Source organism: Aegilops tauschii, chromosome 6 (assembly GCF_002575655.3).
Source record: "Aegilops tauschii subsp. strangulata cultivar AL8/78 chromosome 6, Aet v6.0, whole genome shotgun sequence".
Classification (NCBI taxonomy): Eukaryota; Viridiplantae; Streptophyta; class Magnoliopsida; order Poales; family Poaceae; genus Aegilops; species Aegilops tauschii.
This window is the reverse complement of record NC_053040.3, coordinates 9102462-9126032: the sequence shown is the minus strand read 5'-3', so window position 1 is coordinate 9126032 and position 23571 is coordinate 9102462. Positions and strand designations below refer to the sequence as shown.

General features: G+C 48.7%; 1 protein-coding gene across 1 annotated transcript; it reads right to left on the bottom strand.

The window, feature by feature from the left end:
- Nucleotides 1-21111: 21111 nt before the first annotated feature.
- On the bottom strand, nt 21112-22176 carry LOC109756116 (uncharacterized). Its single transcript, XM_020314973.1, has one exon. It carries the CDS (start codon nt 22174-22176, stop codon nt 21112-21114), a length of 1065 nt encoding a protein of 354 aa, XP_020170562.1.
- Nucleotides 22177-23571: the final 1395 nt, after the last annotated feature.

Below are 23571 nucleotides of genomic sequence, written 5' to 3'. Positions count from 1 at the left end.
GGTTTGTGGTATGAACCGGGATTAAAGGGTGGTGGGCCAGGAGCGTGCCCCATTGGTCCCGGTTTGTCCCACCAACCGGGATCAAAGGGTCCGGACGAACCGGGACCAATGCCCCCATGAGGCCCGGCAGGCTCCTGGCCGCACGAACCAGGACCAATGCTCACATTAGTCCCGGTTCGTGACTGAACCGGGACTAATGTGAATATTGCCCTATGATCAAAGCACAGTTTTCTACTAGTGAGCTTTGAATAAACTAGCAGCATCTTGTGCTTTAATCAATTTTCTACATTTTGTTGCATCTTCACTTGGATGTAAACAATCTGAACGAGTCATGCATGTATGTAAACAGAAGGCGGTATGTAAATTTTGTACTCTGAAGTCTGAACTCTGAATTTGAATCAGACCTGAACGCTAGCCATGAATCTTTCAAACTTCATGTGTGAACTCTGAAACTTATTATACCCAATTCAAGTGTGAACCTATAGTAAGCATTTAGAAATCTTTTAGGAGCCCAAGTTAACTTGAATCTGAGCAGAAAGTTGCCAGCAGCTAATAGGCTAAACTTTTATTTACGATTTCACTCCAGTCTCTTCAGAGCCACAACTATTATACTGAGAAGAGTATCAACATTTTCCATTATCATAGCAGCATATGTATGACAAGAGGTCTTATGTTTTCAGAACGTTGGGACTGGGCTTAACTAATTATGATGAGAAATCACTTTCTTATCTTAAATACATCAGTGATTAGAGGATTTTGATTCTCCTGTCGTTTTCATAAATGTCCAATTTAGTCTATTAAAATAGGCATATTTTCATACAGGTTCACCAAAATGGAAGTGTCATTTTTACAGTGTCAGCGGATAAAACTGTTTTACATTGAAGTGTAAAGCGTGCATTTAGTATCTAATGTATTGAAGGCATGGTGATGAAATCCAAGTGCAATGCTAGTTAATTAGCATCATTCTTATTTCTGCAATTTATTTCTCCAATATTTAAGCATATCCATTTAGAGTAGATAAATAAACTTCTCTAGTGAACTTACTGCATGAAGGCAATGTGCTGAAAGTTGATAATAAAATACAGCTACTGAATTAATCCTGAAAATTATAACAATTTTCTCTATGGAGCAGAGACGGGAAGACCACCGCGGCCGTGAGGACGACCAGGAGAGCAGCACCAACTGGAGGATGATGTAGTAATGCTTCTGTTTCCAGATCAAACTCAGCAAGGTTGTATACCAACTGAACTTTTTCACGAAGAGGAGAGCCTAATGATGAGAGATTCAGGGGATTGAACAGGACTATAAATCGATGAGTCTAAATAAACAGGGGCTGGGTTTGAACATGGACAGGTATGGTGCCACGTACGGGGATTCAGCACAAGATAGTCCAAACTACAACCACATCAAAGTGCTCTTTCGTTCCTCTGGTCGTTGCTAGCTCCTGATGAAACTGATACTTTCCATTCCTGGATGGCATGGTTTTGAAATTTTCCATCCTCATGTCATGTAGACACCACATGTTGGAATAGAGATATTACGAGATCAGGCGAATCTTCGATGCACTAAAAATGCTATTTAGTAGGTGGTTCCTTGCAAGAATTTCAGTATTTTTTCACTAGGCACATTGTGAAGTTATCATTTCTCAGCTGTCCCAGCAAATGAGAAAAGTGGTGTAGCTTTCCTCATCAATATCAAGAAATCAATAGACAATCGTTGCCGGCCGGCCTGCCCATCCCTCCTTTATATACGTGGGGAGGGGGGCACCCTAGAACACATAAGTTGATCTTTTAGCCGGGTGTGGTGCCCCCCTCCACAGTTACACACCTCGGTCATATCGTCGTAGTGCTTAGGCGAAGCCCTGCGCCGGTAACTTCATCATCACCGTCGCCACGCCGTCATGCTGACGAAACTCTCCCTCGGCCTCAACTGGATCAAGAGTACGAGGGACGTCATCGAGCTGAACGTGTGCTGAACATGGAGGTGCCGTACGTTCGGTGCTAGGATCGGTCGGATCGTGAAGACGTACGACTACATCAACCGCATTGATAAAACGCTTCCGCTTTCGGTCTACGAGGGTACGTGGACACACTCTCCCCGCTCGTTGCTATGCTTCTCCTAGATAGATTTTGCGTGATCGTAGGAATTTTTTTGAAATTACTGCGTTCCCCAACACTATTTCCCAAGTGTGGGATGGTCACGCTATCAAACTAACTTTTAGAAGAAATTTTAACCCTACCATAATGGAAGAATGGTATTGTCTACAGCAAATCATCAGGGGGTGTCTTATATGGATAAAGAGGATGCACTCATTTGGCAATATGAGGCGAAAGGAAAATACACTACTGGTTCCCTTTATAGTATTATTAACTTTAGAGGGGTACAACCGGTATTCATTCCCTCCATATGGTCCATTGTGGTGCGCCACCTAGAGTTCAAGTTTTCCTATGGCTACTGTCGCATAATAAACTCATGACAAAAGATAACCTTAAGAAAAGAGGGATTGAAAAACCCCCTGACTGTGTCTTTCGCACAGAGCATGAAACTGTTAGCCATTTATTTTTTGAGTGTCTTGTCGCTAGGATTGTTTGGCAGCATATTTCTGACTTCCTGGGTATTACCCTGGGGGGAATTTCTTTTCCATTGCTAGATATTGGCCTGCTAGTAAAAATCATGCCGCCACTAATTCTGTCTGTGCCAGTGCATTGTGGAGCATCTGGAAAATTAGAAACGCCCATGTCTTCAATAATGCTAAACGGACTGACATGAATGCAATCTGGTGTATGATACAGGTGAATATCAGGAGATGGATGATCCTCTACAAGGGGGATCACTTGACAAAAATGGAGAGATTATCCCACTTGATTACTCAGGTGATTCAGACCCCTTTCAGGCTGGGAGTGGGATGAACCTTACGTCTTTGGGCAAAAAGGCTGCCCTGTGAGAGATGCTGTTCAAAGACCTGACAACGCAGAAAGACAGAGCTGGGGGTGAAGATGGTTCTGCCTCCCCACCAAGAAGTAGTGGCTGGATCCAAGTTGATGACAAGCCCAACCACGCCGCTGGAGATCTCGAACTCCCCTGAGACGACTCCACTAAAGAGGAAGAAAAGTGTCGAGCACTACCGGAATCGCACCCTATGCTGACGGCCAGGGCCGTCGGCATAGCCCTGACTGGCCGTCGGGACAGGCCTATGCCGACGGCCCCCGTCGGCATAGGGCCATCGGCATAGGACCTATCCCGACGGTGTCCGTACATCTATGCTGACGGCCCTGGCCGTCGGCAACGTTACCTCCTAACGGCGGCCGCCGTCAAGTGCTGACCAACGCCTGCTCGCCACGTGGCAGGCCTATGCCGACGGCCTGGCCGTCGGCTTAGTTTGAAGAAGAAGAATGTTTAATGGGGTTAGTCATACATTAACTGCCTTGTGGAGATAGTGGTAAATAGAAGAAGAAGAATGTTTAATGGGGTTAGTCATACATTAACTGCCTTGTGGAGATAGTGGTTTCGGTTCCCTGAGCATGTACTCCCTCCTTCCCACGGTTAGCCTTGTTTTTGATTCTCATAGCCGCCCAGGCTCCAGCCTCATCACACCAAAGATCCACCAATGCCGCCCAGGACTCGTCTTTTCCATAACACCAATTTGGACACACCTGCATAATAAAAGCATAATGGCATGTCAACAGGAAACGGTGAAATGTACCACAAGGTAATGAAAGCATAATGAAAGCATAATGAAAAATCTTTTATACTTACCGCCAAGAACTCGTCCCTCTCCAAGGTAAGGCCCATCCTCCGCGCTTCTTCCTTGGTCATCTTCACACCAAGATAGTCGTGGTAGTATGTCGAGATGGCCACATAGCGCACCTCGTACTGCATCTGGCGGGCCTTCTTCTTGCATTGGCGCAGCACGATCTGGTCCGCTCTGGCCCTGTGCTCCGGAAGAACTCGATAGAATTCCTACAATCATGCATGAAACAAGAATGGAAGAAGCCATGAGTTAAATCATTCATGAAACTAGAATGGACTTGTGCTTCTGAAGAGAACTCACCCAGAAAGTAGTGATCACGACCTTGGCATGGGTCTCATGGTCCGCGTGGAGGGCCGCTTCCCAGTGGTCCCAGCTCGTGGCCAAAACCCGACGGTCCGGGTGCCTGACTGGATCCGGACAGTACAACCCCGACCAGTATAATTTCAGCAAGACGGTGATGAGGCCGTTGGGAATACTTGTGTAGCTTGGGTAGCCGCAATGAAGAGATCGGCTCCGGCATAGACGGTTGATGGTTTAACTTCGACCAAACCAATGGAAGGCCTATGTTTTACCCCCTCCCGTGGATCGAACCATCGGCATTTGAACACAGGCAGACTTAGGGTCTCACGCCCCTGGCGGAATTTAACCTCGTATATATTTTGTACCCTTCCGTAGTAGTCTACTGAATTTTGACCGGGGGTGTACACTCCGGTATTTATAGTTTTGGGATCGGGCCGGCTGTTTGGTGCTCCTCTGTATGGAAGCGGTACCCATTCACATCATACTTTTTACATGTCATGACGGCAGGGTCAAAAACCATGGAAACCCATCTCAATTCATCATCCATAGATATGTTCGGATCTTTTCCCTACAAGTATAATTGAAATTGCTGCGTGCATTAGTTCGGTTAACTAATAAATGTTGAACTAGGTATTTAATAGGGGAGTGTGGAAAATTACTTTCTCCATGAACCAAGCAACAAAATTTTTACGTCCAGGGTTTCCATGACGGAGAAGAGTAAGTGCCTCCGCCTCAGTAGGAGGATTCATTCCCGTCCATTCCTCTTGAATGAAATCACTAAAAAAAGAAAAGCGGTGTTAGACCGGGACTAAGTGAACATGGAACATGATGATGTGGAAGACATAAAGGAATGGTGTAGTGGTATTACCTCATCCACACTTCCTCAACTTCCTTGATGTTGTGCAAGATATAGAACATGACGTCCTCCCACTCTTGTCGTGGCATGTTATAAGATTTCGAGGCCCCAGCCCTCCCACCTTGCGCGTTGAATAGATGGAGCCTGGGTTGATACTTGGGCTCTTCCATATTGTATCGAGGCACCTTGTTATGCAGATGGGGAACATGGTCTGGATAGTATGATGTCCTGAGGTCTGACACCTCCTCTAGGATAACTGCCTCAGCTATGGAAGCTTCAATCTTAGCTTTGTTTCCACATTTCCGTCGGAGATGCTTGTTCTGTCTCTCAGGGCCGTACTACCAGCGATTCTGCACAGGCCCCCCCAACAATACCTCGTTCGCGAGGTGCAGAATGAGATGTGTCATCGGAGTAAAGAAGCATGGCGGAAAGATCTTCTCTAGCTTGACTATCAACTCCGATGCCTTCTTATGCAATTTTTCAATCACCTCTTTACTTACTTCTCGGAAGAAATGGCTAAGCTCGGCAAGCACTCGCCAGACATGCTCGGGGACATAGCCTCGAACCATCACCGGCATTATCCGCTCAATCCATACATGGTAGTCATGACTCTTCAGGCCGGTCACTTTGCCCGTTGAAAGATTGACTCCCTTACTTATATTCGATGCATAACCATCGGTGAACATCAAAATTTGTTTCAGCCAGATAAGTACTTACTTTTTTTCGGGCGGTTTAAGGACAAGGTCAGCATCTGGCTCGAACCAGTTTTTTCGACCGCCTGTGGGAGGCTTCATGTTCAGGCGTGGTCTATCACAAATTCTCTATTGATCGGCTCTAGCTTTAACGTTATCCTTCGTCTTATCAGGAATGTTGAGGATCGTGTGGAAAAGGGACTCTGCCACATTCTTTTCGGTGTGCATCACATCAATATTGTAAGGAAGTTTGAGGTCCTTGAAATAGGGAAGCTGCGAGAAGGGGGTAATGTGAGTCCAGTTGTGCGTCTCACCATATCCCTCGAAGCCTTTGGCTTTGCCTTTGACTTTAGGCTTGAGAGCTTTTAGTTGAGCAAGAACATCTGCCCCCGAAAATGTTGAAATCTCGGTTACTTCATGAACAACCCGGCCTTTCGTGAAGTTCTTCTTGTCTTTCCTGTCTGGATGGTCTGGAGGGAGGAACTGTCGATGCAGGTCAAAGGCTACATACTTGCCACCCTTACTCAGCCAAATCATTCGCAGAGCCTGCATGCACAATGGGCATGGCATCTTCCCACTTGTACACCATCCGCAGAATAGAGCATAGCCGGGAAAGTCATGCAGGCAATAGTGCAACCAAACTTTCATCAAGAAATTTCTCTGCAGATCCCGGTCGTATGTCAACCTCGGAAAGTACCAAGAATGGTGCAAAGCATCCACCAGCGGCTGCATAAACACACCCAATTGCTTCCCCGGGTATTCAGGCCCCGGAATGATGAGCGACAAGAACATGGTCTTCCGTTACATTAGGGCACCGGGAGGAAGATTGAGCGGAATTACAAACACGGGCCAGCAGCTGTATGGATTAGACAACATACCATATGGATTCAACCCATCACCTGATATGGCTATTCTTACATTCCCAGCCTCGACTGCTTCCTCGGGGTATTCTTCATCGAACGACTTCCATGCTTCCCCTTCCGATGGATGTATGATTTTTTTTGGATTGTACCTTATACCTTCCTTGTGCCACTTCATCATTTTGGCAGACTCCTTCGTGATGAAAAGGCGCTGCAGTCTTTTTATAAAATCAAGATACCGAAGAACCTTAACGGGGATGGTTAGCTGCTTTTTCTCACCATCCTCACCGACCACCTCAATGTACCGAGGCGAACCGCACTTCCTACAATACTTGTCATCCGCATACTCGTGCCTAAACAAAAGGCAATTCTTCGGGCAAACATCTATTTTCTCATAATCCATGGAGAGTGCCTTCATGATTTTCTTTGTATCGTACATGCTTTTCGGCAGTTCATGACCCTCAGGGAGGCTGTTAGCCCATACTCCCAGGAATGCTTCGAAGCATTTCTGGCTACAGCCGTACTCAGCCTTGACTGCAATCAGTTGCGAGATGGCATCCAGCTGAGATATTTTCGCACCCGCATAAAGAGGTTTCTTCGACGAGGCCAAGCCCTCCAAGAAGGCCTTTGCGGTTGCCTCCGGCTCCTCCGGTTCATTCTCTGAAGGTGTCGCATTTGCCGTTTCTGCAACAATGACATCATCTAGCATGTCCCTGACCCCGTCGTCCTCATATCCATCGATGCGTTGTCGCATCACCTCCTCTCTACCACAGTCCTGCTCGGCTATGTTTATCGGCGACATGTCAAAGTTTGGCATATATCCGTGCGTGCGAAGGTGCTCACTCATGTCCATCTGATTTCTACGGTGACGTCTGGCACATCTCGCACAGGGGCATGGTGGGATAATTCTCATTGGACGACGGAATATCTCCTTCAAATACACATCGGTTTTCGCGATCCACTCTGATGTTACTCGATTCTGATGGATAAAACCGCTGTACATCCACTGATTGTCTACCATCCTCTGCTTTTTTGCAAGCCACCCAACATAATTAAGGATTCACTTAAATTAATCACATCAAATTTTCAGTTTCTACGGCGTTGAATCCACCTACATCTCTAATAGGTAAAGATGGGTCCTAATCCCACCCGAGGATGTGTAGATTGAGTACGTTCTCCATTCTACCCCGTTCCGAGACAAAATTTCGGCAACACCTCCCCGCTGTTCTCCAGATACACGTCTCGGCAAATAGCCGAGATAATGTGCTCCGGAGAACAATGGGGAGGCGCCACCGAAATCATGTCTCGGAACGGGGTAGAACATGGAGAACATACCCAATCTACACATCCTCGGGCTGTCCATGGAAAACGCTGGACAATCCGAAAGAGCTGCGGTGATAAATATGCAATTGAATGCATATTTATCGATGCAACCCTTTCGGAGGGGAGACGCCTAGGTTACGCCAGTTGACTTGAGAATGAAATCTAGTGATATGAAAAAATGGAGGAGATGGACTTGTAGCTCACCCTCGGCTGTAGAGGAAGTAGTCGAACAGCAGAGGGATGCTCAGGGGGACCAACGTATCGGACAACGGTCACTCCGATGAAATGAAACCACAAAGCCTGCAAATTCCATCGCGACAAAAAATTAGAACATCACAACTCATAGAGCATATTTAAAACATTTAAACATGCATTCATTTATTTTTGAATCATGTAGGCAAAAAAACTAACAACATTAACAATATATTCATCATCGTCATCACATATTCATCATCATCATTATCACCTACTCGTCATAATCATTGATTCATCTCATCGAACCAATTTTTTTTCGAGATATGCAACATATAGCATCTCCTCTAACCAATTTTACCTATCTCACTATCTATCTAACTATCTAACTATCTACCTATCTAACTATCTATATAACTATCTATCTAACTATGTATCTAACTATCTAAATACCTATCTAAATACCTACCTAAATACCTATCTAACAATCTATCTAACTAGCTACAAAATTACTAAAAAACACTAAAAAATACATAAAATTTTCACCTTCGAGAGGGCCGGCCGGAGTTGGGGCGGGGAGGCGCGGGGTCGGGGAGGGGCGGCGAGGGGTCGGGGCGGGGCGGCGCAGGGTCGGTGCGGGCGGCCGGCGCGGGGTCGGGGAGGGGTGGCGCGGGGTCGGGGCAGCGCGGCACGGGCGGCGGAGGGCTCGGGGCGGGGAGGCGCGGGCGGCGGCGGGCGCGGGGTTGGTGCGGCGCGGGCGGCGGTGGGCTCGGGGCCGCCGGTGGCGTGCTCAGGGCGGGCGGCGGCGGTGGTGGGCGGCGGCGCGGGTGTGGGTCGGGGGAAAGGGGGAGATGTGGAATGGGTGGTCGGGGGCGAACCGCAGCGGATAAGGTCAACCTATGCCGACGGCCTGGCTGTCGGCATAGGCCTGGCCCTTTGCCACGTCATCGATCCGTGGCCGTGTGCGCCGCTATGCCGACGGCATAGATACTTTCCTTTTCTTTGCGGCATATGTGTGACTCTCAGCACAATGTAAAAAATAGTCCCACCTGGCCCAAAGAAAGCAACATGACCAATTTAAATAGTTGGCAAATCCATACGACGTGAGCTCCGGTATTCATTAGACTTCTGTTAAGAAAATGGACAATTACGGTGAAACGTTCAGTTACCAGCCCGGTGCCCGGGTCTGAAGGTTTCACCGTGATAGTCCATTTTCCATGATGGATGCCGGTGTTTTTTATAAATTCAATTATTACTTTTTGTCAGTTTGTCGTGTGTAAGCTGTGGTGGCCGTTTCCCCCCTCCCAGACATGGCGGCAGTGACGCCCGTGAGGTCTACACGGCGGGACGGGGGCCCAGGGGGGTAGCAATGCCGCCAAATCATGCGTAGGCGGCCTCTCACAAGTCTGGAAGTGTTGTGGCGGTTGCAAACGCCCGGCACGCGTCTCCGGGGTGTGCCCCCCTCACGGACGGCGCCGCCGCCGGCACCTGGAGGGGGGAAACAGACGCGTCGGGTCTACACGGAGGGGATCTTGCTGTGGGTCTGGCCCGGATGTTGCTCCAAAGTGTTTCTATGGGCTGACCTACCACAACCGGGTGGATAGGTCCACTGCTCAAAGCCCGTCCGTGCAAAGTCAAAGGGCTAGATCCCGTGGTCAAACACTACAGGGTTAGGCGGGACGGGGGCCCTGGGGGTAGCAATGCCACCCGAGTGTCGCACCGGGCCCTCATACATGCGGGGTGTTGTGGTGGCATGTCCGAAGAGGCGGCACGCCTCTCCGGGGTGTGCCCCCCCCCTCACGAACGGCGATGACACGGTAGTAGACGTTCTGCGGTAACGATGCGGCGTGAATATTATTAAAAACTCGGAGCGCGATAAAATCATGAGTTTTTTACACGACGTGGGCACATGTCCTGTAGGACTGATGGTAATTTTTCATAATTGTTCGTGGTGGAGTAGTATCTGAACAATTCCCTCTACGCGGATTGCTCTTCGCGTGTCTACGACTGTGGCCGGCGGCCTTCCGGGGCTAGCATGCCGCCAAATCTTGCGTAGGCGGCCTCTCACAAGTCTGGAAGTGTTGTGGCGGGTGCAAACGCCCGGCACGCGTCTCCGGGGTGTGCCCCCCCTCACGGACGGCGCCGCCGCCGGCACCTGGAGGGGGGAAACGGACGCGTCGGGTCTACACGGAGGGGATCTTGCTGTGGGTCTGGGCCGGATGTTGCTCCAAAGTGTTCCTATGGGCTGACCTACCACAACCGGGTGGATAGGTCCACTGCTCAAAGCCCGTCCGTGCAAAGTCAAAGGGCTAGATCCCGTGGTCAAACGATACAGGGTTAGGCGGGACGGGGGCCCTGGGGGTAGCAATGCCACCCGAGCGTCGCACCGGGCCCTCATACATGCGGGGTGGTGTGGTGGCATGTCCGAAGAGGCGGCACGCGTCTCCGGGGTGTGCCCCCCCTCACGAACGGCGATGACACGGTAGTAGATGTTCTGCGGTAACGATGCGGCGTGAATATTATTAAATACTTGGAGCGTGATAAAATCATGAGTTTTTTACACGACGTGGGCACATGTGCTGTAGGACTGATGGTAATTTTTCATAATTGTTCATGATGGAGTAGTATCTGAACAATTCCCTCTACGCGGATTGCTCTTCGCGTGTCTACGACTGTGGCGGGCGGCCTCCGGGGGCTAGCATGCCGCCAAATCTTGCGTAGGCGGCCTCTCACAAGTCTGGAAGTGTTGTGGCGGGTGCAAACGCCCGGCACGCGTCTCCGGGGTGTGCCCCCCCTCACGGAAGGCGCCGCCGCCGGCACCTGGAGGGGGGAAATGGACGCGTCGGGTCTACACGGAGGGGATCTTGCTGTGGGTCTGGCCCGGATGTTGCTCCAAAGTGTTCCTATGGGCTGACCTACCACAACCTGGTGGATAGGTCCACTGCTCAAAGCCCTTCCGTGCAAAGTCAAAGGGCTAGATCCCGTGGTCAAATGGTACAGGGTTAGGCGGGACGGGGGCCCTGGGGGTAGCAATGCCACCCGAGCGTCGCACCGGGCCCTCATACATGCGGGGTGGTGTGGTGGCATGTCCGAAGAGGCGGCACGCGTCTCCGGGGTGTGCCCCCCCTCACGAACGGCGATGACACGGTAGTAGATGTTCTGCGGTAACGATGCGGCGTGAATATTATTAAATACTCGGGGCGTGATAAAATCATGAGTTTTTACACGACGTGGGCACATGTGCTGTAGGACTGATGGTAATTTTTCATAATTGTTCGTGATGGAGTAGTATCTGAACAATTCCCTCTACGCGGATTGCTCTTCGCGTGTCTACGACTGTGGCCGGCGGCCTCCGGGGGCTAGCATGCCGCCAAATCTTGCGTAGGCGGCCTCTCACAAGTCTGGAAGTGTTGTGGCGGGTGCAAATGCCCGTCACGCGTCTCCGGGGTGTGCCCCCCCTCATGGACGGCGCCGCCGCCGGCACCTGGAGGGGGGAAACGGACGCGTCGGGTCTACACGGAGGGGATCTTGTAGTGGGTCTGGCCCGGATGTTGCTCCAAAGTGTTCCTATGGGCTGACCTAACACAACCGGGTGGATAGGTCCACTGCTCAAAGCCCGTCCGTGCAAAGTCAAAGGGCTAGATCCCGTGGTCAAACGCTACAGGGTTAGACGGGACGGGGGCCCTGGGGGGTAGCAATGCCACCCGAGCGTCGCACCGGGCCCTCATACATGCGGGGTGGTGTGGTGGCATGTCCGAAGAGGCGGCACGCGTCTCCGGGGTGTGCCCCCCCTCACGGACGGCGCCGCCGCCGGCACCTGGAGGGGGAAAACGGACGCGTTGGGTCTACACGGAGGGGATCTTGCTGTGGGTCTGGCCCGGATGTTGCTCCAAAGTGTTCCTATGGGCTGACCTAACACAACCGGGTGGATAGGTCCACTGCTCAAAGCCCGTCCGTGCAAAGTCAAAGGGCTAGATCCCGTGGTCAAACGCTACAGGGTTAGGCGGGACGGGGGGCCTACGGGGGGTAGCAATGGCACCCGAGCGTCGCACCGGGACCTCATACATGCCGTACGGTGTGGTGGCATGTCCGAAGAGGCGGCACGCGTCTCCGTGGTTTGGCCCCCTCCAAGTGACGGCGGCACTGCCTTGCGTGCAGGGGGCACACCGCGGAGCCCAAGACGGGCGTCTACGCATGCCTGAACACTTTCACATATGCATCGGGACCCGTGCGATGTTTCGGCCCCACCAACCAGAATTCCCTCCGTGTCGACCGTTTCCCCCCTCCATGACACGGCGATAGCGACGTTCGTAACAGGGGGCAATCGATATACCATCGGGGTATGTTTTTTTAGATAAGGCATAATTATCTTATGAAAAAACAAAAGAAGCAAAAGCCAAGGAACTTCTTCTGCAATACCAAGCACGGCGGTAATGCTAGTACCGATGGATCCATCATAGCATGTCCATATGGTCTGTCCGTCTGTGACAACAGCCAGGTAAGTAATGCATGCAGCAAAATGCAGACATCGTGGTTCAGAGAATGCATGTGCTGACATTATAGTTCAGAGAATGCATTTGTTCAGAGAAAGCATGCAGCAAAATTCAGAAAAGTGAATTCCTTCCTGCGAAGCACGTTTCAAACTGGATGACAAGTAGCACGTCAAGGCAGGCAGCTGCTTCTTTTACCCCCAAAGAGAAGAAAATAACGCAGTGAACCACGTAGCTTGTTAGGAGTCTCCAATTCAAGTAAGGACAAGAAAAAGTAGCAAACCCAGTGTACTGCATTACTTAAGCCTAAAGAATAAAAGATGGACCAGTTGATTGATGCAGCTCAGCTCATCCTTGATGGCACCCTAGCTTATCACTGACATATGTAGATACCACCCAGCAGCACCCTAGCTCATAACTGATACGGCTGTTCTTCACATGGCATCTCTGTTCCAAATGAAAAGGATAAAAAAAGAACAAGGATCGATTAGAAGGGAGGTAACCATGTAACACATGATCAAGAAAATCGACAAAACAAGTAGTAGTATTACGATAGCAACCAAATGCTATGTGGCACTGAATGATACAATTGCTCACGCAATTCAGATTAAATGCTCTGCTATCCCAAACCGGCATAAAGTTTCCTTGTATGGCATGAACAGTGAAGCAAACACATGTTTTCATACTGGAGTATACCCTTGGGCCTTGGCATGCAGGACGGAAGTATCTTTACAATGATAGTATCTGAATCGGAAAACATGCAGCAGCACATGTGTCCCGGCGTAAACTACATGATCCAGAGTTAAGCTATGTGTGAGCAGTAGCATGCTTCATTATAGAAAAATGAAAAGTTGATGACACAGTACATTCTATCAGAAAGAAGTATTAAGAATCTCATATAGAAGAACTCAAGTCAAGGTTCACAGTTCAAAGGCAGCTTACTCGTGATGGCTGACGAAAGTTCAGATGAGTCGTGAATAGTGACTACACATGATTTTTTTGTAGCGTTTATAAATCATCTTATGGGTATTAAAAGCACCTCGAAGGCTGCCTAAGTACTATTTCTAAAATGTCCTAGAATAATTCATCACATAATTACAAATATTCCAAAGTTATATTACCTCCGTCCCAAAATTCTTGTCTTAGATTTGTCTAGATACAAATATATCTAACACTAAAACGTGACTAGATACATCCGTATCTAGAAAAATCTAAGACAAGGATTTTAGGATGGAGGGAGTACTAAACACTACGATGGTTGATGAACCATAAACAGAAGCAATGGGGGATAACCAGTGTGGCAATGCCAATTGTTTCCATAACCAATTGATTATGATGATGCATCGAAGCTACGGATTTCAGCTTTAAAGCACATGGCAAAAGAAAGCAGCAACATAGAAAAGGAGATTAACATAAGAAGCTTTGTAGCACTATGCAGACCATATAAAGGCGCAAAAGGCAAACCTTGCCGGATCATCCTTGAGTGCAGGAAATGCTGGAGGCCAGATCATCATAACAGGATAGATATCGCCCAAATATGCACCCTCTTCTGTCACCTCATAGACTTTACGCAGTGTCCTGCACTTGACATCCAAGTGGAGGGCGCATCGACCCATCTCCAAGAACACAAACTCAGCATTGTCCCCCACACTTTTTATTCGGAGAGAAGCATTGGAACCTAGCATACGCTAGCTAACATCTCACGCAAACACACTAGTAGAAAAAGAGGCTTCCATACGCCCCCATTAGTCCCTAAAATAATCGAACCGCGACAAAAGGGGTCTTTAGTCGCGGTTCGGGAGGAGACCCGCGACCAACTATCTGGGCCCAGCGCGCTCGGTCGACAGCTGGCGGACGGGAGGGGCTTTAGTCCCGGTTGGCCTGGCCAACCGGGACTAAAGGTCCTCAGGCTGGCCCGAAGGCCTTTAGTCGCGGTTGGCCAGGCCAACCGGGACTAAAGGCCCATCCCTATATATAGGACTCAGCTCACTTCACTTAGCCACAATTCAGAAGGGGGGTGGTGGGTTTGCTTTTGGTTCCTCCTATGCACACAAGGTGTTCGATGAAATGCCCGAGAGCATGAAACAAACATGATATGAAGTGTCCGAGCCACACTTGAGCTTTCTCATTTATTTTTCCTCCACGATCGCGGTTAGCAACTTGAACCTTTCATGTGTCATTGATAAAATATGCATGTGTGTAGTTCATTGTTTAATTTGTATTATTTCTAGCTAGTTAGTTTAACAAATGCATGATGGTTAATTATATACTTTATATAATAATAATGCAGATGAATCGGCAATGGATGTACGGTCCCCGACTCTCCGGCGAGTTCACTACGGGTTTGAAAGATTTCCTCGTAGTGGCAAATGCGAACAAGCAGCGAGGTTTTATTATCTGTACATGTGCTGTCTGTAAGAATCAGAAGGGTTACTCCTCCTCAAGAGACGTTCACATGCACCTGCTTCGGCACGGTTTCATGCGAAGCTATAATTGTTGGACCAAGCATGGAGAAAGAGGGGTTAGAATGGAAGAAGATGAAGAAGGGAATGATATCGATGACAACTATCATGATCATTTCGGTGATACTTTCATGGAGGATGATGCTGAAGGTGGGGAAGGGTTAGGTGAAGGTGAAGAAGAGGCACATGATGAGCCCGCTGATGATCTTGGTCGGACCATTGCTGATGCACGGAGACGCTGCGAAACTGACAAGGAGAGGGAGAATTTGGATCGCATGTTAGAGGATCACAAAAAGTCGTTGTATCCAGGATGCGATAATAGTCTGAAAAAGCTGGGCTGCACACTGGATTTGCTAAAATGGAAGGCACAGGAAGGTGTAGCTGACTCATCATTTGAAAATTTGCTGAAAATGTTGAAGAATATGTTTCCGAAGAATAACGAGTTGCCCGCCAGTACGTACGAAGCAAAGAAGGTTGTCTGCGCTCTAGGTTTAGAGGTTCTGAAGATACATGCATGCATTAACGACTGCATCCCCTACCGCGGTGAATACGAGAATTTGAATGAATGCCCTGTATGCACTGCATTGCGTTATAAGATCAGAGGCGATGACCCTGGTGACGATGTTGAGGGCGAGAAACCCAGGAAGAGGGTTCCCGCCAAGGTGATGTGGTATGCTCCTATAATACCACGGTTGAAACGTCTGTTCAGGAACAAAAAGCATGCCAAGTCGTTGCGATGGCACAAAGAGGACCGTAAGTCCGACGGGGAGTTGAGACACACCGCTGATGGAACGCAATGGAGAAAGATCGACAGAGTGTTCAAAGATTTTGCAGCTGACGCAAGGAACATAAGATTTGGTCTAAGTACTGATGGCATGAATCCTTTTGGCGAGCAGAGCTCCAGCCATAGCACCTGGCCCGTGACTCTATGCATCTACAACCTTCCTCCTTGGTTGTGCATGAAGCGGAAGTTCATTATGATGCCAGTGCTCATCCAAGGTCCAAAGCAACCCGGGAACGACATCGATGTGTACCTAAGGCCATTAGTTGATGAACTTTTATAGTTGTGGGGCAGACCTGGTGTACGTGTCTGGGATGAGCACAAAGAAGAGGAATTTGACCTACGAGCGTTGCTTTTTGTAACCATCAACGATTGGCCTGCTCTCAGTAACCTTTCGGGACAGACAAATAAGGGATATAATGCATGCACGCACTGCTTACATGAGACTGAAAGTGTACGTTTGGGTAATTGTAAGAAGAACGTGTACCTGGGTCATCGTCGATTTCTTCCCCGAAATCATAACGTAAGAAAGAAAGGCAAGCATTTCAACGGCAAGGCAGATCACCGGCCGAAGCCTGCGGAACGTACTGGTGCTGAGATATTTGATATGGTCAAGGATTTGAAAGTCATCTTTGGAAAGGGTCCTGGCGGACAATCAGTTCCGCGGGGAGTTGACGGGCACGCACCCACGTGGAAGAAGAAATCTATATTTTGGGAGCTAGAATATTGGAAAGTCCTAGATGTCCGCTCTGCAATCGACGTGATGCATGTTACGAAGAATATTTGCGTGAACCTGCTAAGCTTCTTGGGCGTGTATGGGAAGACAAATGATACAAAGGAAGCACGGCAGGACCAGCAACTTTTGAAAGACCCAGATGACCGGCATCCGGAATGGTTTCAAGGTCGTGCCATCTACGCTCTTACCAAAGAAGAGAAGGTCATTTTTTTTGAATGCCTGAGCAGTATGAAGGTCCCGTCTGGCTTCTCGTCGAATATAAAGGGAATAATAAACATGGCGGACAAAAAGTTCCTAAACCTGAAGTCTCACGACTGGCACGTGATTATGACGCAATTGCTTCCGATTGCTTTGAGGGGGCTCCTACCGGAAAATGTTCGAGTAGCCATTGTAAAGCTATGTGCATTCCTCAATGCAATCTCTCAGAAGGTAATCAATCCAGAAGATCTACCACGGTTACAGAACGATGTGGTCCAATGCATTGTCAGTTTCGAGTTGGTGTTCCCACCATCCTTCTTCGATATTATGACGCACCGCCTGCTCCACCTAGTCGAAGAGATTTCCATTCTCGGTCCTGTATTTCTACACAATATGTTCCCCTTTGAGAGGTTCATGGGAGTATTAAAGAAATATGTTCGTAACCGTGCCAGGCCAGAAGGAAGCTATTACTGAAATGTGAATACATATGTATTAACGCGCGCGACTCTCTTTCTTTTTTTAGCCCTCGGCCGGATCGAGTACGACAAAGCGTGGCAAATCCAAGGCGATGAAAACAGGAGAAACATATGCCATTGATTTTGTCAGTGAAACCGGCAAGCCCCTACAGCACACCTCAAAGTTTATCAACCAATGCGGAGTCGTTGTTAGAGACAACGTCCCGATCACCGTCCAGGAATGGAAGGAGCCAAAGAAGGCACGTCTTGGTTTCAGTTTTGTCGACAAGAGAACGAAAAAGGATTGCTGGAGAAAGCTTATGGAACATTTCATTCTACCTCCGGAATACAACAAAGTCGATGAATTCGGTAACGAGGTTCCGGGTGGACGTGAGAGGAGGAGGCTAGTTAAAGAGTTCGCTCTTCAGAAGATGGGCGAAGCATTCCGGAACTTCAACAAAAATTTAACCCGTGACTATGTCAACAAGGGCAAGACTCCGGATTTCAATGGACAACATGAGAAACTGAAAGATGATTGGCCAGAATTTGTGAGGCAAAAGAAATCGGAGCATTTCAAGGAAATATCGAAAAAAATAAGGATAATGCGAGTAAGAAAAAGTTCCATCATATTATGGGGCCAGGAGGATACCGCCTTTTGGAGCCTAAGTGGCAGAAGATGGAGGAGGACCTGAGGGTGCGAGGAATCCCTCTAGGTACAGAGGGATGGGACCCAAGGGCCAAAAGCTGGTGGTACGGGCATGGGGGATCGCTAGACCCGGAGACAGGGGTGTGTGTTCACCGGAAGAAAAAGTTTGCTCCCACCCAAGCCCTTATTGACGCAATGACCCAAGCTCAAGAGGGCTTGATCAAGTTCAACAGAGAGAAAGACGCACTGACAACATCCCTCGGGAATGATGAACACGGAGGACGTGTACGAGGCAAAGGCAGAATTCCGTGGAAAGTAGGGTTTTCCCAGGACAATGACCCGTACTGTTACAGAAGCCGTAAGAGAAAGACGGACCGGGATGCAGATCTTTTGGCGAAGTTTGCATCGGAACTCCATGAGTTGAAGCAGACCGTGCATGAACTAGTAAAAGAAAAATCGGCTGCAGGGCCGCATGAAGATCATGAAGCGGATCGCGGAAGCCAGCAGCGGAGAAGCAGCGTGGCTTCCATGGATGCCCCGCCTGGTGCTAATGCACCGATGATCGAGATTCGTGCACCGGAGCCTCACTACCCCGTGGATGATGTAAAGGAGATGAAAGAATGTGATCTGCATTATCCCGTGGGGAACGTTTCCACGAAGGTAGCTACCGGCAGTGCTTTACCCTGTACACCTGGAGCACTCCACCACAACAACCCCATTGCATATGGCTATGCTCGTGTCACGGTGGAAGACATAGTCCAAGAGTTTGAGGACCTGGAGATTGACAAAGCTACACCCGAAGGGGAGAGAAGACTTGGAGATGTCAAGCGCCAGATCATTTTATGGAAAAAGAAGTACATAGTGTTTCCAGGCAAGGCGCCAAGGCTAACAAGTCCACCCCCCTCCGATGGTGGTGGTGGTGGTGGTGGTGGCGGTGGTGGTGGTCGTGGTGGTTCACCTACACCTCCTTCACGCCATTCGACGCCGTCCCCCGATCCACAACCTCCGGCGGGTAAGCAGCCGCCGCCCCCCAATCCTCCTCCGGCGGGTACGACGCCCCCCAATCCTCCTCCGGCGGGTACGACGCCCCCCAATCCACCTCCGGCGAAGAAGCAGAAGCAGGCGGACAGCAAGGAAACCCGCTCCTGGACTATTAACCCGGACCCTTATGTACCTAAGACCACAAGGGTACCGGAGCCATCACTCAAGCCTCTCCTCCCAAGGCCTTGGGAACTTAGTGAAGCTGAAACCAAATTGGCCGCGTCTGCTCATTATGAGAAATGGAAGGCGGATACAAAGGCGATAAAAGAGCCTGAGCCCAAGCAAGTATTCACTGAGAAGCAAAAGAAGTGGGCTAAGGATTTTTTGACGACACCGTCCCAAGCCGAGCTGAATATGCCTGACGACTATGGACATGAACTTCGTAGGCAAGCAAAAATATTGAAGGAGGAGAAAGAAGAAAGTAAAAAAAGCGGGAAACAAGTTGACCAGCTCGGGATGCAGAATAAACAATCGATCCCCCCGCTCATAGTGAAAGCCGGTCCAGAAGAGGACCCCGAGATCATAGCAGCTGCGGCAGCACTTGGATTGACTGTAGCGAGTGCCATGAAACAAGCGTCCGAGATGGGTTTGACTCTTCGTGCCTTCTTAGGCCTTGAGGATGCGCCAGTATGTGAGATAGCATTACAATATGTGCGGAATGGGCCTCTCGTCGAGCCTGCGCGGGAAAAGAGTCTACCACCACAAATGCGAAATCTGCTACGTTGGTACAAGCAATTCATAACATGGGCCGACAAAGAATATGTTTATGCGGATGTTACAGAGGAGCATCACACCAAACGGTACTCTGTACAAGTTCATATGAGTGAATTGTTCCAGCTGTTCAATCTGCGCGAGCTCGACAAATCTATGCTGAGTTGCTACGTTCTGTAAGTGATTTATTTCTACCTCATCTCGTTCTTCATTGCCTGCACTATATATATATATATATATATATATATATATATATATATATATATATATATATATATTGTCCTAACTATATTGTTGCGTACGCTATTATGCAGATTGAAGATTTGGGAATGCAAATTAAGAAACATCCATGATGTTGGGTTCATTGACCCACATATCGTTAATGGACATGTGTTACAAAATCACCCCGAAGACGTGGAGAAAGACTTGTACAAGTTTCTTAGAAAGCATCAACTCAAAAGTCATATTCTATTTCCTTACCATTTTGGGTGAGTGTTTCTCTCTTGTGCCCATTCTCTTTTGTTTACTCCATGCATGGTATGTCTAATCGATGAGGTATGCATGACTGTGCATGTAACGTGTCCGCAGGTTCCACTGGATTCTGCTAAATATTGAACTTCACACCTCCAGAGTTCTAATCATGGACTCTATGGATTCGGATCCAAAGCGTTGGGCCGACATGAGAAAAATGCTGCAAAATTAATTATTTTCAATCATTTGAGCTCTATATCGATCGGTCTCTTTCGTTCATTTCCTAATATCAAGTAACTAATAACTCCCTTGTTCATTTAATTTTCTTTGCCCTGTAGGGTTTGGAGACGGTTCTCAGAAGAAATTGTCGGTGAATTCAAACATGAGCTAGATTTTAGAAGGTTAGTTAATGTGGATAAGCAGCCACCGGGGACCAATCTATGTGGATACTATGTTTGTGAGAACATCCGGAGACACACCTCTGAGCGGAAGGCATCGGATAGCGTGCGGAAGGCGACGGATAACTTGCGGAGGAGGCTTAGTCCAGAAGCTCGCTTCCGACCAATTCAAGATGAATTAGCAGGATTTTTCATGAGGGAAGTCATCAATCCTATAGGAGAACACTATACCGAGGACGAAGAAATTTATATGCATACCCGAGATTGAAACTTGTTCGAAGTTGTATATGGTCATCCATCCTAATTGTGTATGGAAACTTGTTCGAAGTTGTATATGGTCACCCGAGATTGAATATATATTATATATTCCTCTTGAATTCTTCTTGTTTGAAATTTCATATGCATGTATATAGTAGCGTAGAATATGTGTACTGAAACTTCATCAAAATTAAAATAAAACACAAAATAAAATATAAAAGAAATAAAACACTACAAATTAAAAAAAAACCAGGTTTAGGGGGGCTAAAACCCTAAACCTGCGGAGGAGGCCTTTAGTCCCGGTTAGCCACGAGAACCGGGACTAAAGGTCCTCCGCCCCGACGGACTCCTGGCGCCCACGTGGACGGGCCTTTAGTCGCGGTTCGTAAGAGGCGCGACTAAAGGGGGGGGCCTTTAGTCGCGCATATTTAGTCCCGGTTGCACAGCCGGGATTAATGGCCTTTTCGAACCGGGACTAAAGGCCTATTTTCTACCGGTGACAAATGGTGTCCACTAGCAACCAGTCGCCTTCCTTGTGGAGCCATAGGCGAATTTGAAGCTCCTTGACATGGATAAGGTATACACCAGCGGCATCAGCACGCGCCAAGCTGGTACTTCGCTCGCCAATGCCGCCACGATCCACCCCTTGTGGGAGCTGAATTTCGGAGAAACTCAAGGACGTCAAATCCAAGACAGTAATTTCGCTCCGGTCAACTGCAATATAGATCTTATTGTCGACAAGCACGGGTCCTTCATCCGGCCGACTAAGATTGAGCTTGCCATCTACGGTCAAATTACCATGCATGCACCAGACACCATCCTTCAACATATATACTTGTACCTCATCTTCCCTCTCCCTGGTATACGGCACCAACATGTACAAGTAAGACAAGCCGCCTTCTCCTTCTTTGGTGAGGATTTCTTCCTGGTATGCGTGAACGGAACTGTGGATTTTGGGGCGTGGGCGTGCTGGAACAAAGGTCATGCCTTTCTCAGGGAATAGCAGCCTGTGCACGCCAAGTCTAGAACTGCCTTCGATCATGCGGTGCTGGATGAGTAGACTGCCGTTCCGGCAGCCAATGACGCGGGTCGATCTTACGTCGTCCCTCCGGTAGCTACCCAGGCTGGAGCTTACGCGGCGGACCACCGCGCCGAGCTCCGGAGGCAGAGGCAGCATCGGCACAAAGCACTCGGCGGTCGGCCACGCAAACCTGCCCTGCTCAATGACGTGGAGGCCGAGGAGGCGGGGAGGGTGGAGCTCACGGAAACGGCGGAGGAACTTGCGGTCGGATGCGTGGTGGAGCCAGCGCCTGCAGACGGCGGCGGCGCGGACGAGCGTGGTGGGGAGGCCGACGCGGATGAGGATCTCGGCGAGGAGGTTGTCGTCGTCGAGCACCTTGGATACCGCCGCCGCCGTCGCCGGCGGTGTCTCGCCCTCCATTATGTCGGCGCAGACGGGCATGGCGGGGAAGCCCACGCGGAGGAGGGCCTCGGCGGCGAGTAATTCGTCGTCGTCGAGCACCTTGGATGGCGGCTGCGGCAGATCGCCCTCCATGGCCGGAGTTGGGGTTTCGGTAGGGTTTGGGAAAGGGGATCGAGCCAGGCTGGGCAGCTGGCGCACGAAGGAAGAAATAGCCAGCCTTCATTGTCTTCCTGGGCCTGGGCTGCCAGTTAAGCCCCATCAATGCGCTAGCAGGTACTGCATTGTCTTATATACTGAAAAAGTACTTGAAAAAAAAAAAGAGATGAACTGCTGCAATGAACTATAACTGCTACACATCATCCTGAAATTTTACTTGCAAAAAGTTGCGTCCTAAAATTTGGCTAAAGATAATGTTTGAGAAAAGCATTTTGTGTTTGATGATTGTTGGAAACCACTTGTAACATCTATCGACGCTCGATTCATGCAGGTCGAAAATTCAGACCGAAAGAAACCGTTGAATAGAAGCCCAAAAAATTCATTGGATGTGTGAAAACATATATGTCAAACCAAGAAAAGACTGGCACAAAACCGGGTTAGGGATACAGCATGTGATGGGAGCTAGAGGGAGGCCGCCGCCTTGAAGCAGGGTCTCTAGAGGCGCAGACAGTCCCTGTACATTGCACAGAAGATGGGCATGATCATGGGGTAGCTGAGCAATTCAGACATCTTTAAAGAGCACCATCGGCTCCAGAATGCCTAGTAGGCAAAAGCTTTCTATCGAGTAAGATTGTCGATGCTTTGATCCACTTACTCTGCATTTTCAGGAGTGATATCAGCAAGGAGGCAGACTACCAACTGTATAATCCAAAGCGATAAGCATGTGACAATGATGGAGGCTCGTTGGTCGTGGTCTTCTTGACAATGATGGATAGCCAAGGGGGTCGAACCGACATGAACTGCTTCTGCTTGTCCATGTTCTTTCTCATAGTAGTGGTTTGTATCTTCTTCTTCCTCAAGGTGTAGGTGCTCGCCACATGCAACCTCTATGCACCTCATGTCCCAGCCATCACGGGCGGCAACATGGGATCGTTATGTGTTCATCACACGCTCACCCGTTGCAACTTGGAACAATATGTTATGGGAGTAGATTATATTGCAACGAACGTGACCGATCAAATGACAACGACTAGCAATTGTTAAGGCATTTTTTCAGAATTGATAGAACAGAAAATCAAGTTGATGGTTGTGAAGAGGTTTGGGTAAATTAAAGAGTATCACCTAGCTATCTCTGAAAAATCCGTGACTATTGCTTGCAGTGATCCATCGTCGAAGTGCAAAGATCCATTGTCAAATAGCACAAATCCCACGCATAACATTATCAGCATGTCTTCAGTAGTGCCAGTACTAAAGTATCGATAGTACCGTGTCTGTGGGTGATCGTTTCATTCTTTTAATTAACAAGAGCCAGGTTAAGGAACGCATTCAGCGAAATTCAGTCAGCTGAATTCCTTCCTGTGAAGCGTGTTT